This window comes from Pimephales promelas, chromosome 18 (genome assembly GCF_988280905.1).
Source record: "Pimephales promelas chromosome 18, fPimPro1.hap1.1, whole genome shotgun sequence".
Taxonomy (NCBI): domain Eukaryota; kingdom Metazoa; phylum Chordata; class Actinopteri; order Cypriniformes; family Leuciscidae; genus Pimephales; species Pimephales promelas.
The window spans coordinates 1985327-1998361 of NC_142786.1; the positions used below are offsets into that span (position 1 = coordinate 1985327).

A 13035-nucleotide genomic window follows, 5' to 3' on the forward strand; every position below is an offset into this window, starting at 1 on the left:
TAGTGTGTATCGGTGTAGACGCTGATATTGTAGCCTGTATTGTGTGACTGAGTCTCGACCGAGAGGTTTTGAAATGAGTTCATGAGTGTGTGTCGAGTGACGCAGATGGTGTGATTGTTTGAGTGATGTCAACACAGAAAACCTCAGCTTTATATTGGCTCATCCATCCTCAAATCTCCAAGGGTGGAGACCAGTAACATTCCTGACACACTGACATATGCATGATGTTTCCTTCACACACACATACAAAACACACTCACATAACACATGTGTAGTTAAAAAGTCTATTCTGCTCACCAAAGATGCACTCAATTGATTAAAAATCCACTAAAAACAGTAATATTGTGAAATATTGTTTTAATTTAAAATATTTCAGCATTATTACTCCAGTCTCCAGTGTCACATGACCCTTCAGAAATCACTCTAATATGATGATTTGCTGCTCAACAAACATTTGTGATTATTATCAATGTTAGGAAAACAGCTTTGCGATACATTTTGAGGATTATTTGATGAATGGAAAGTTCAAAATAAATCTAATCTGGTATCAAAATAATAGTATGTCGCTTTTGATCAATTTAATTCATTCTTGCTGAATAAAATCATTTATTTCTTTGAAAAAATGTATTGCTGACCCCTTTTGAACAGAAGCACACACACAAACACTGTTGCACTTTTTAGCCTCAAGATGGCGCTGTTGCAATCTGACACGAAATGCTCCACAGATGCATGTGTGCGTTTATGAGTGTGTTTGTGTGTTTAAATGAAGTTTTATGTAAACAAAGTTCGGGAGGAGCATGTTCAGGTAATCAACCAATCAACTCAAAGGAAGCCGGTATAAATAAAGCTTCTCTCACCTCATGTCTCACGACAAGTCTCTCAGCATTTGACTCCGCCCTCGTGCCGTCATGTCTGAGTTAGAGCTTTTCCCTTCCGATGACGATTCTCTCGTCGCTGATGAAACTCCATCGCAATCCGCAGATCGTTCCATCTCCAGCCTCCTAAAACCGGGGACGCCAGCTTCCGCGATCCTCTCCGTGCACGCCAAGATGCCGAGGACTCCCCTCACCACCGCCGGCGAGAACCCCACCATCTTCCTCCGCGTCTTCGCACTTTTTGACCCACCCAAACATACCTCCCATAAGGAAGTGGATCGTTAAAGCGCCGAGTCGAGGCCTTATTTATTTCCGACGTTAACTTTTCTCGCAGATCGAAAAAGTAGATTTATATAACTGCCGGACCCAGATCGCTCGCCCTTCAGCGTCTCCACCTTCAGTGCCGGGCTCCGCCCACGCGCCACGTCGCCGCAGACCTTCCGCTAGCCTGGGCCGCGCCCCAGACCCAGTCGCGGAAGGGTTTTTCTTTTTTCTTTTTCTTCCAGGTCAAATCTCCTCCCCAGCCCCTCCCACCGTGGCACCGTTAGCTCCAGATCTCTGCAACATCAACATCACATCAGCTCCGCAAATGCTTCCTCTCCCTCCCCATGTCGTAATCCAATCGCCAGGTGGATTGCGGCGATATATCCATCACCTTAAAAAACAACACGCAGGTTTTCATCTCGCACATGTCGTTAGCCGAATTTCGTATTTCCTTTAACCATTATACCGAAGTCACATGCTCTGTTTTTCCCATAGACGGTGCGAGCTCAACTATTACATTTCTATCATAGCGGAGCTCGCGCTGTCGTTTGGGGGTAGTAATTTTTCACTTATCACAAATTATTTTCTGCTAAATGTGCCGTCCATATTTATCAATGGAATCAGTGTCCTTACTGGGAAGCGTTGGACTCTGATCTCCATAATCGCGTGTTTTTCGGGTGCCGAAACATCTCTTGTGTTATTAGCAGGTCCGTAAACCATGCCACCACGGCATGTCCGCAAATTAATCCCTCGATTCCTCCCGGCCCAGCACAGATCCTCGTCAAATCCACAGGCCATGTCCCACGACCAGCAAAAGAGGACCTCTCTTCCGGTGGCGACTTTCCGAACAGAGCCACAAACATCGTGTCCAACAGGCAAATCTGTAACTAGTCAAACGAGGGTAAATGCCAAAGACAACGCCATCGTTATCTCCACATTCGTAATTATTGTGGCGGTGCCCACGCCCGTGTTGTATGTCATGTATAAAAAGCTGTAAAGGTGAGAACTATCTCTCATCTCCAGTGAATATCTCCCGTCTGGCTGGAAATTATTCCATCACCCAGTCGTCAACTTTATAAATTACCTGCTGTCCGGTCTCAGCCAAAGTTTTAAACCTGGCGTAGAACGCCAGCCTGCGAAAAACATCATCTTCAATAATCTTTAGTCTTCAATCTTCAATAATCCTCCATGCAGAGCCTGAAGGGGTAGACGGTCAAAAAAGAAATAGTATTAGGTTCTATGATCGGTCCGTTCGAGGCCCCCCCCCCCCCCCCCCGTTCGACAAATTTCGCATTAGGCCCATAGGCGTGGCTACAAAAAATTTTCAGGAAAAAAGCGCTCGATAATCGACCTCACAGCTCCTCACAACTCTCCACATCCAAGCATCAACAGTCTCATTCCCCTCGAAGAGTATTCAATTAAAATATCACGACATTGACCAAGCTATATCCATGATCAAAACAGCAGGTCGCGGCACGTGGATGGCGAAAGTAGATATCACTTCTCCTTTGAAAGTAATGCCCATCCACCCAGATTAGTGGCATTTATTCGGCGTGATCTGGCGAGGGAAATTTTTATTTTTTCTGTACGTCTAACATTTTTTGCCTAACGTTTACTATTTAGAAGAAAACTCAGAACGAATAGCTACGGGCATACGTCCATCTCGCGAATATGGACATATTCACGCCACATTCACCTATCAGCCGCTATTCCATGGCCAGAGCACAGAGGTCGAAATAATGACTCACCGCACTCCCATAAAACATAAAACGCTTTAGAAATATATCATGACATGCAAACAAAAAATATATTTATTGTGGCTACACTTTAAAAATGGTTTACCTGGTTTTAATAAAAAATTCCCCATGAGCGGGCCCCTATTGGCCGGGCTCACACGTACGTGCATACTCTGCATGCCCAGAAGCTACGCCACTGCGTTGGATCCTTTCCAACAACCATGCAATTCCTCACCTTCTCCATCTGCTCGATGATTTCATAATCATTTCACCTCACGACGCCTTCCCCGCGGCTCACCTCGTCAGGGTGCAAAAAGGCTTCACCGAGCTATATTAGCTCAGGAAAAAATCAAACTTTTTAGCGCCGCCAATCTTACGGACGCTCAAAGCGTTCCGAACGCGAACTCCTCTCGCTGCTTGGCCGCTTATATGCAATGCGCATCATCCCGCAAGGCCGCCCGTTCATCGCGCATCCCCTCGCCCTCTTGTCATCAGTTCACGCGCTGGAAGATCAAATCATCCTATCTTGTGAGTGCAAAAAGGAGCTAAAATTATGGATCACTTTCCTTAATCAAACTGTTCACAGATGCAGCTCCCTCAGTCGGTTTCGGAGGTTATTACCAAGGTCGCTGGTTCGCATCTCCCTGGCCCCCCCAGCTGCTAGACACTCCCAAGTCCTCAGCCTCCTCGGCCCTTTTTGAGCTTTACCCGATCGTCGTCGCAGCTTCCCTATGGGGGAAAAGAATGATCATCTAAAGCTTCCAAATTCATTGCGACAACGAAGCAACCATACATTGCATCAATAAAGGTCGTTCTCGCTCACCTGTAATAATGCCACTCCTCAGACGCCTCATCCGGTTCTCCGCGTGCGATCAGTTCATTATTAATGAAAAACGCGTCACAGGTGTTCTCAACAAAATCGCTGACTCTCTCTCCCATTTCTATTTTCAGAGATTCAGGATGCTGGCACCAGAAGCAGACCCCGTTCCAACCCCAGTACCTCCTTATTCTCTACTAATCTTCCCATAAACCATCCGTTGAAATTCCCTTCTGGTCACGTCCATCGTTTCTATCCTGCAAGCAGTTTCTCCCAGAACAACCCAATCATACTACACCACGTGGAAATTTTTCAAATTATTTCACCTCTCGCATTACCTGCCGTTTCCCGATTTTTCTCTTCTAACCTTTACTTCCTTCTTATTTCACCTCAACCAAGTTAAAGGACTCCAAGCCGGATCCATAAAAAGCTATTTAAGCGGCATTCAATTCTTTCACAAACTAACTTATGGTAAGCCCGCCCCTGCTATCAATAAATTCCAAACGTCCCTTCTCATTAAAGGAATTCAAAGAACTCACCCCACTCGCCCGGATACCAGACAACCCATTACAATTGATATACTCGCCAAATGCATTTCATCACTCCGTCTAGGATACCACTCCACCAACACAGCGCGCACATTAGAAGCTATGTTTATTTTAGCTTTCTTCGGCTTCTCCGTTGCTCAGAATTGACAATCACATCCAATTTCAATCCAAACATTCACCCTACCATTTCAGATTTGCAGATCGTGGATAACGAAACTATATCTTTCTTCATCAAACAAAGCAAATCAGATCGAGCTAAAAAAGGTCATTTTGTATATATTTTCAATCTGCCGACTCCCATTCAACCGTTGCATTCCCTGCTAAATTACCTTCAGTATAAACGTTCCACGCTAAAATCCCCTCTCGATCCACTCTTCACAGACGACTCCAATCATCCAGCCACGAGATTCTGGTTCCAAAAACATCTCAAAGCAGTCCTCACCAAATCTGGCATCTCTGCAAACCAATTTTCAAGCCATTCTTTTCGCATCGGCGCAGCAACCAAAGCCGCACAAAAAAGGTCTTTCCCAACAACAAATCCAAACCCTCGGTCGTCGTTGGTCATCTGAAGCTTTCAATACTTACATTAGATCCAGCCGCTTCCACATCCGAAACGCTCACCAAGCCCTTACTAATTAATTAGTTAATTTCCATCACCTGTTACGCTCCGTTCATCGACACCATCACCGTATTCCACGCCCGCGTCGTAAGCATATCCAAATTACGGCGTAACATTTTAAAATTTGCAGGCTCCCCCGTTCGTACGAAGTGACGGCTCCCCGCTCGTGGGTCGGGCTCGTCCCCCTTTCCGAGCCGCTGGTCGAGCCCTCCAGTCCGAATCGCAGTGAGAGCCTGCCTATTTTTTATCATCGTTGGACGACCGCGCTCGTGTCGCCGCAAGGGCTCCCCGTTCGTTGGGCCGCGAGAGGTCTATTCCCGTGCCCCAGCACCCTTCGAAGCGCCGGTCGAGCCCTCCCGACCGAGTACAGCGGGCGCCCCCGTTCAACTGGCGAGGCTTACCCTTCCGACGCTGTGTGCACTCAAGTTCCCGTCGGATGCCGCGAGAGCCCTCCCGGTTGAACGGCTTAACTCGTTCCAATATCCCGCTCGTATAAATCTGGCGTCATCGAGCTGTCAGTTCAACTGCTGGCGGGGCTTATCCGTCCGATGCTGTGAGCATCCAAGTTCCCGTCGGACGTCGCGAGAGCCCTCAATGGTCGAACGGTCAAGCTCGTTCTTTAGTAATTACCTTCTCATGCCCTTCACTTTTTGGGGGGAAATATTTTTACGCTCGCTGTCCCATACCTTGCTTTTTGGGGAGTACTCTGGGTTCGGGCAAAATTCCGAGCTCGGAGCCCTCCCCCGAACAGCAAGCCAAATACGCATTAAAATTATATTTGATTTCCTGTACGTGTGAACTCGTGAAATGAAGTTTTATGTAAACAAAGTTCGGGAGGAGCATGTTCAGGTAATCAACCAATCAACTCAAAGGAAGCCGGTATAAATAAAGCTTCTCTCACCTCATGTCTCACGACAAGTCTCTCAGCATCCCTCCACCACCCCATCACCTCACTCTGGGCTGGGTCTACCCCAGTATAGGGGGGAGTACTCTGGGTTCGGGCAAAATTCCGAGCTCGGAGCCCTCCCCCGAACAGCAAGCCAAATACGCATTAAAATTATATTTGATTTCCTGTACGTGTGAACTCGTGAAACATCTAAATGCGTTTACAGTGGTGGACTTTGATGCCTAAAACCAAAAAATCGACAAGGCAAAATACGAATATTTATTTGATAATGTAATGTAGTGTGTAGTGACATCGCGTCACAACAATGCAGCTGTTGTCTGAAATGACGTAATCATGCATACCGTTTCACATATTATCATGCCGGAGATATACTCTTACCGTCGACACAACACAAGTACTGTCTCAGTAACACAAGAAGCATTCACAAACTGCCTATTTCTTGCTTTATATATAGGACACACTGTGCAATATGCAGTTGTGAGTGCGCTTGTATTCAGAGAAACCGCTGAAGGTCTTTATAGATAGAACAGGCTGTTTAGCTGTCGTGGTTATTTATATCTGCCCCCTTTTACCTTGGGAGTGTGTTTCTCTGTCAGACCTGTGCAGATGACCTATTTAACAACACTGCCATTGTTTTGTCTGGAGAGGAAGAGCAGGGAATCTATAGGTCTGTGTGTGTGTGTGTGTGTGTGTGTGTTCAAGACAAGAGCCAAGCAATCAGTTCACCTCACAATGATGTACTGTTTGCACTATGCAGTTGCCAAAGGTTTTGTGAATGGTTTTTACTTTCAGCATGTTGTCATGTGGTTGCTAGGGTGTTCTGGGTGGTTGCTAAGGTGCTGGGTTGATAGCAAACTTCACTAAAAAATGCATGCTTGAGAAAATAAAGTTGTGATGCAGTTTGTGGCCACAGAGGAACTTCATCTCTGTCATGCATTAGGAATGTCTCACTCCTGGGAATTGTGCTTTTTCTGGAGTACAGAAAGATTTCCTCTGTTTCCTGATTCATCGGCAGGCCTGCGGGGATTCCAGTCAGGAGCCGGAGTTTCATCAACTAGTTTTCCTTAAACTTGCTGATGACGTTCAGGTGTTTTCCCCACAGGGAAGTTTAGTGGCGCTTTCGTGATGTTGTTTAAAGAGCAAGTGAAATCGAGGAGGACATCTATCTATCTATCTATCTATCTATCTATCTATCTATCTATCTATCTATCTATCTATCTATCTATCTATCTATCTATCTATCTATCTATCTATCTATCTATCTTTGGTACACAGTATATCAATATTTCTATATATCTACAGTGTAAAAAATATTTTCAAGATTTGTTATCACAACATATTTTCTTTTGTCAAATCAACTTTATAATAATTTATTTAGTTGAGATAACATATACTTTTGAGTTTCTGATGATTAAATTAATCTCCTTCATTGTATTAACTCACTTTTTCCAGTTCAATCAACTTAAAAATTTTAAGGCAACCAGGTTACTTACTTTTTTAAGTTAAACCAACAATATTTTTTTTTACAGTGTAGTAATCACAACATTTTTGCTTTTGTCAAATCAACTTAAATAATTTATTTAGTTCAGATAACATTTAATTTTGAGTTTCCGATGGTTAAATTAATCTCCTTCATTGTAATAACTCGCTTTTTCCAGTTCAATGAACTTAAATTTTTTTTTTTACTTTTTTAAGTTAAACCAACAGTATATTTTTTTTACAGTGCAGTATCTATCTATTCATATTTTTTTTTTTTCATTTTTAAATTATTCCTTTCTGGTGTAAATCTAAAAGCTGGCAAAAATAAACATTTAAAATAAAGAATTTTCTGCCAGTAAAACATTTCAAAGTTATTGATGACTCGCACTCAGGTCAGAGACTTTTACTGTATCCAAATATTTGTCTAATGCTAAAATGTAGAATAAGAAAAATCCTCCTTATATCAGCCACAGCAAAAAAAAAAAAAAAAGGAATTAAAGGTTTTAGTTTTGACACAATTTCATGTTTCAAAAGGAAATACATCAAACCTGAGCACAAATCTGTTTAAGTTATTTGTTATCAGTTGGTCCAATATTAAATGTGTATTTCATTAGGGAATTTGGAGGAAAGAATAATCTCTGATATCTCAGACGTTTCTCCTCGAGAAATAAGATTTAAATGGAGACATTTCCCAAATGACTTCAGTATCTCCTCTATAGTTTCAGAAGAAATCTCAACAACGTCTCAAACTATTATCAGACGGCTCATATTTGATGTTTTATAATGTGATGTTAATCAGCTGGAAATTGTACACACCAGATTCATCACAAAGAAAGGCACCAAATTCTTACTAAACCTCGAGTAAAGACACTTTTTATCTATTTTAAGTCAAATGCCATTTTACAGATATAAAATCAAAGACTTGGTTTGTTGACTGATGAAGGGAAACAGGAAGTCGACTGCTTGATGTCACAGAACGTGTCCGAATCTCCCTTTGAAATCGGCCAGTGCTTTTACTGAGATTAAACCTCTGAGAGAAACAGGTGAAGAGAAGACAAGAACATGAGACAGACCCGGTGTGTAAACAGATAAGAGGAAACATCAAACAGAAGAAAAACACTCACTGACAGAAAGATTGTCCACAGGAGCTTGAGGAGAAACAGTCTGACATGAGCAGAGAGAAACTGAGAGAGAGAGAGAGAGAGATTCAAAGGGTCATCAGGAACCTCACCAAACCTGTCAAGATCTCGCATATTTTACCACAACATCAAAAGAAAGAAATCAAGACATTTAATGAAATTGTAATTCAAAATAAGAATAAATACATATATTTATAAATATATTAGGGCTGTCAAACGATTAATTGCATCCAAAATAAAAGTTTGTGTTTACATAATATATGTGGGTGCACTGTGTAGAATTATTTTTTATATGTAAATACACACATATACATATATATACATTTAAGAAATATTTTCATGCACTGTATATACTGTATATAGATTTATATATAATTTATATTATATATAAATATCAATATTTTATATATTATATATATATATATTTAATATTTTTTCTTAAATATACATGCATGTGTGTGTATTTATATATATAATATGTATTTATATATAATGCAATGTGACATTATTGTGACAGTTAACCATATTTCTCCATTAATTATCATTTTCATTTTATTGCTTTAAGTATACAGTACAAAATATATACTAAATTTATTTTTGTTTGATTTGAATTATAATAATAAAATAAATTGAATTACAAGACAAAAAGTAAAATTTCATTCATATTCATAATATTACGATTGATTTCATTTGAATATATTTTTTTAAGAATGAGAATGGCCACTGCTCCAATATAAGAAATTTAAATATATATATATGGCTTCAATCATAAAGCACAAAAATGTCTACTGAATTTAATTAATGTTGAAACAATAATAAAATAAAATAATTTACAATATAATTCTTACAAAACTGAGATTTTTTCTTGTTGAAGTAACAAAAAGGCTATTTTTTGGCATTAATGAGAGTGTTTTTTTTTCTCGTTTCATTATTTCTCATGTTACACCAATAATATGAGTCACAGTCATGAGAATTTAGTAGAATGAAATGTGCTTAATTTCCTTTCAGGCTTCATTTTCTTGACGTTAAACCTAGTTGCCTGGTCCTTTCTTTTGGTTTTGTGGTGAAATACGATCTGGTGGTTTTCTTCACGCAGAGATAAATGAAAGGAGAAAGAGAGTGCGCAGGGAAGAGATGAAGGCAGACAGCTGTGTTTTTGTGTTGCTATTTTGAGCGTCTGGCCGCTGCTCTACTCCCCTGGTCTGGCCCGGCCTATTTCTGTCCTGGGCTGGTCCTGCTGCTATTCTTGGCACCTAAGCGAGAGAAAGAGAGAGAGAGAGAGCGAGAGAGCGGGCGGTTAGCAAGAGAAACAGAGAGAGAAAGCGTGAGACAGAGAGAGAGTTTCCTGTACAGAGGTTGAGGACGTTCTCACCTGTGATATTTCCTCACTGATCTACCTGATGAAACTCAGCAGGGACGGCTAGAAGAAAACACAGAAGAGACCCGGAAACGGCAGAACCCCTCTGCAAGAGAGACGGATCAAAGGAGAGGAAGTCGGGACGCTGAGACCGAGGTCTGAAGCTCAAGTTATGCTGCAGACCATTTATGAAGCTGACTCCAGCATCACTGCAGAGTGGAGGAGGAGAAGCCTGGACACACACGCCGCTGCCGTCGGATCAGGTACAACACCTGAACACACGTCCCAGAGCACGCCTATACTGACATGAGCAACATAATCGCAGATGTTTCTCTGAGAATTCCGTCATTGGAATTTTAAATTGATGTTTCTCTGAGAATTCCGTCATTCAAATTTTAAATTGATGTTTCTTTGAGAATTCCGTCATTGGAATTTTAAATTGATGTTTCTTTGAGAATTCCGTCATTGGAATTTTAAATTGATGTTTCTCTGAGAATTCCGTCATTCGAATTTTAAATTGATGTTTCTTTGAGAATTCCGTCATTCGAATTTTAAATTGATGTTTCTCTGAGAATTCCGTCATTCGAATTTTAAATTGATGTTTCTTTGAGAATTCCGTCATTGGAATTTTAAATTGATGTTTCTCTGAGAATTCCGTCATTCGAATTTTAAATTGATGTTTCTTTGAGAATTCCGTCATTGGAATTTTAAATTGATGTTTCTTTGAGAATTCCGTCATTCGAATTTTAAATTGATGTTTCTTTGAGAATTCCGTCATTGGAATTTTAAATTGATATTTCTCTGAGAATTCCGTCATTGGAATTTTAAATTGATGTTTCTTTGAGAATTCCGTCATTCGAATTTTAAATTGATGTTTCTCTGAGAATTCCGTCATTCGAATTTTAAATTGATGTTTCTCTGAGAATTCCGTCATTGGAATTTTAAATTTATGTTTCTCTAAGAATTCCGTCATTGGAATTTTAAACTGATGTTTCTTTGAGTTTGAGTGTTTGAGTTCATATCGAGATGCAGTCTGTTTCTGTTTTCTTGTGTGACGCGAGTTAGTTTCACATCACACTATTTGTAGATGTTTCATCAGGTCATATCTGTATTGAGATGTCAGATAGTTTCATATGTCACATAATAAGCTTTTGTTTCATTTAACAAAAGCAAATTACCACATGGTTCACATGATATTTCCTCATGACCCTGTTGTATATAAACACCAGATCTGTTAGTCAGGCCCTTTACAGATAAAATCCAGCAGCAGGATGCAGATCTCAGGTCAATATAGTATCCTCATTTATTTCACGAAGATGGACTAAAAACATTTTTTGCCTATTGCATAATTTAAAAAAAATAGTATGAATTGTGCAATTATAAACATTTTAACCAGTCAAATTAGCTCAATTATTTGCACATTGAGTGCAATCCAGCATTCTTATCCCAAGTGTGTATACAAAATCTTGTTTTCCACTATTTCCACTATTCTTGTTTTCCACTATCCTAAATTAAGATTTACTTGAAAATCAAAATGGCTTAAGATATTAATATCAAGTAAATATATCTTGATTCAATACTTATACTGGAAAACAAGACAGATATACAGTTTTTTTGCAGTGAGAGGAGTACAGTATGTTTCATACAGAGCTATTAATCTCCAGTTTGGTAACTGTATGAGTTAGTAGCGTAAGTGTTCAACAGTGCAACTCCTGTTTTTAGCAAGTGTGTCGACTGTGAGGAGCTGTTTCTCTTAGACACCTGACGTGTCTGCAGGGAATGAGAGCACATCCAAGTGCATCCCATTTAGCATATTTATACTATGCACTAAATGTGCACACTAAGATGGTAAAATTGCAAGCACAACCCCCATTGTCATACAAGGGTTATATGCGCATATAAGCGCAAACATCTAACAAATTAATTCCTTTTGAACTCGCATTGCAAAGCTGAATTTTCAGCATCATTACTCCAGTCTTCAGGGTCACATGATCCTTCAGAAATCCCTCTACACTCTCAGAAAAAAGGTACAAAAGCTGTCTCTATGGCTTTTCAAAAGGTACACTTTTGTACCCAGGCTGAATATTGGTACCTTATTGGTACATATTAGCACCTAGAATGTACATATTAACACCTAAAATGTACACATTAGCACCTAAAATGGACATATTAGCAACTAAAATGTACATATTAACACCTGAAATTTACTAAAATGGGCATTTTAGCACCTAAAATGGACATATTAGCAACTAAAATGTAAATATTAACACCTGACATGTACTAAAATGGACATATTAGCAACTAAAATGTACTTATTAGTACCTAAAATGTACATATAACCACCTAAAATGTACATATTAGCTCCTAAAATGGACATATTAGCAACTAAAATGTACATATTAACACCTAAAATGTAAATATTAACACCTGAAATGTACTAAAATGGGCATATTAGCAACTAAAATGTAAATATTAACACCTGAAATGTACTAAAATGGATATATTAGCACCTAAAATTGACATATTAGCAAATAAAATGTACTTATTAGCACCTAAAATGGACATATTAGCACCTAAAATGTACATATTAACACCTAAAATGAAAATATTAACACCTGAAATGTACTAAAATTGACATATTAGCACCTACAATGGACAAAAGTTTACCTTTTGAAAAGGTACAGCCCCAGTGACAGCTTTTGTACCTTTTTTCTGAGAGTGTAATGATGATTTGCTGCTCAAGAAAAATTTGATAAATATTTTTTTTTGTGCAAACTGCAAATTGATCGTTAAAAACAAAGATTTTGAACAAATAGAAAGTTCAGAAATAGAAATCCTATTCTTTACTGTCACTTGCAGAATAATGTTGTCAAGTGAGATCAGTATTTAGCAGGTGGATGCGTGTTTACTTCATACTTGATTTGTCGTTTCTGAGAAACATCTTTTGACAGGGTTGTGTTGTGCTCAGGTGTGTTTGTGAGCGTCCCGCTTTAGGAATGGCGTGAGAGGGCAGTTATTTACCCCTCTGCGCTCCCTTACTGCCCGCGGCTGCATGTTGAATGTTCTGGCCTCTTGACTTCAAGTCTGACTATTCTTAGCCACCGTATTTTGGGCTTAAGGCATTAGGATGCTAAGATTAGCCCCGGTTATCGTTCCGTCTGAGTTAACTCCTCACGTAACTACATACCGGAAGGCTTTATTTATAATGCACGCTGTTTTGTAGAAACAAACGATGAGATGTTTTTGAAATGAAGGTCAGAGAGTTGTCAAACGGGTGTCTTTTATTGCGTTCGG

The 13035-nt window shown here is 39.9% G+C and overlaps 1 protein-coding gene across 4 annotated transcripts in view; it reads left to right on the plus strand.

Moving 5' to 3' along the window:
* The window catches only part of LOC120483403 (histone deacetylase 9-B), a 39956-nt gene that overhangs the window by 1812 nt on the left and 25109 nt on the right, over nucleotides 1-13035 (plus strand). For 2 of the 4 annotated variants that reach the window (XM_089122827.1, XM_039678403.2), the window contains exon 3: nucleotides 9796-10004. In XM_089122827.1, coding sequence (XP_088978953.1) covers nucleotides 9914-10004 — 91 coding nt within the window. In that variant the 5' untranslated portion in view covers nucleotides 9796-9913. The remainder of the gene's footprint in view (nucleotides 1-9795; nucleotides 10005-13035) is intronic. The other 2 variants (XM_089122829.1, XM_089122828.1) reach the window with 1 other exon arrangement.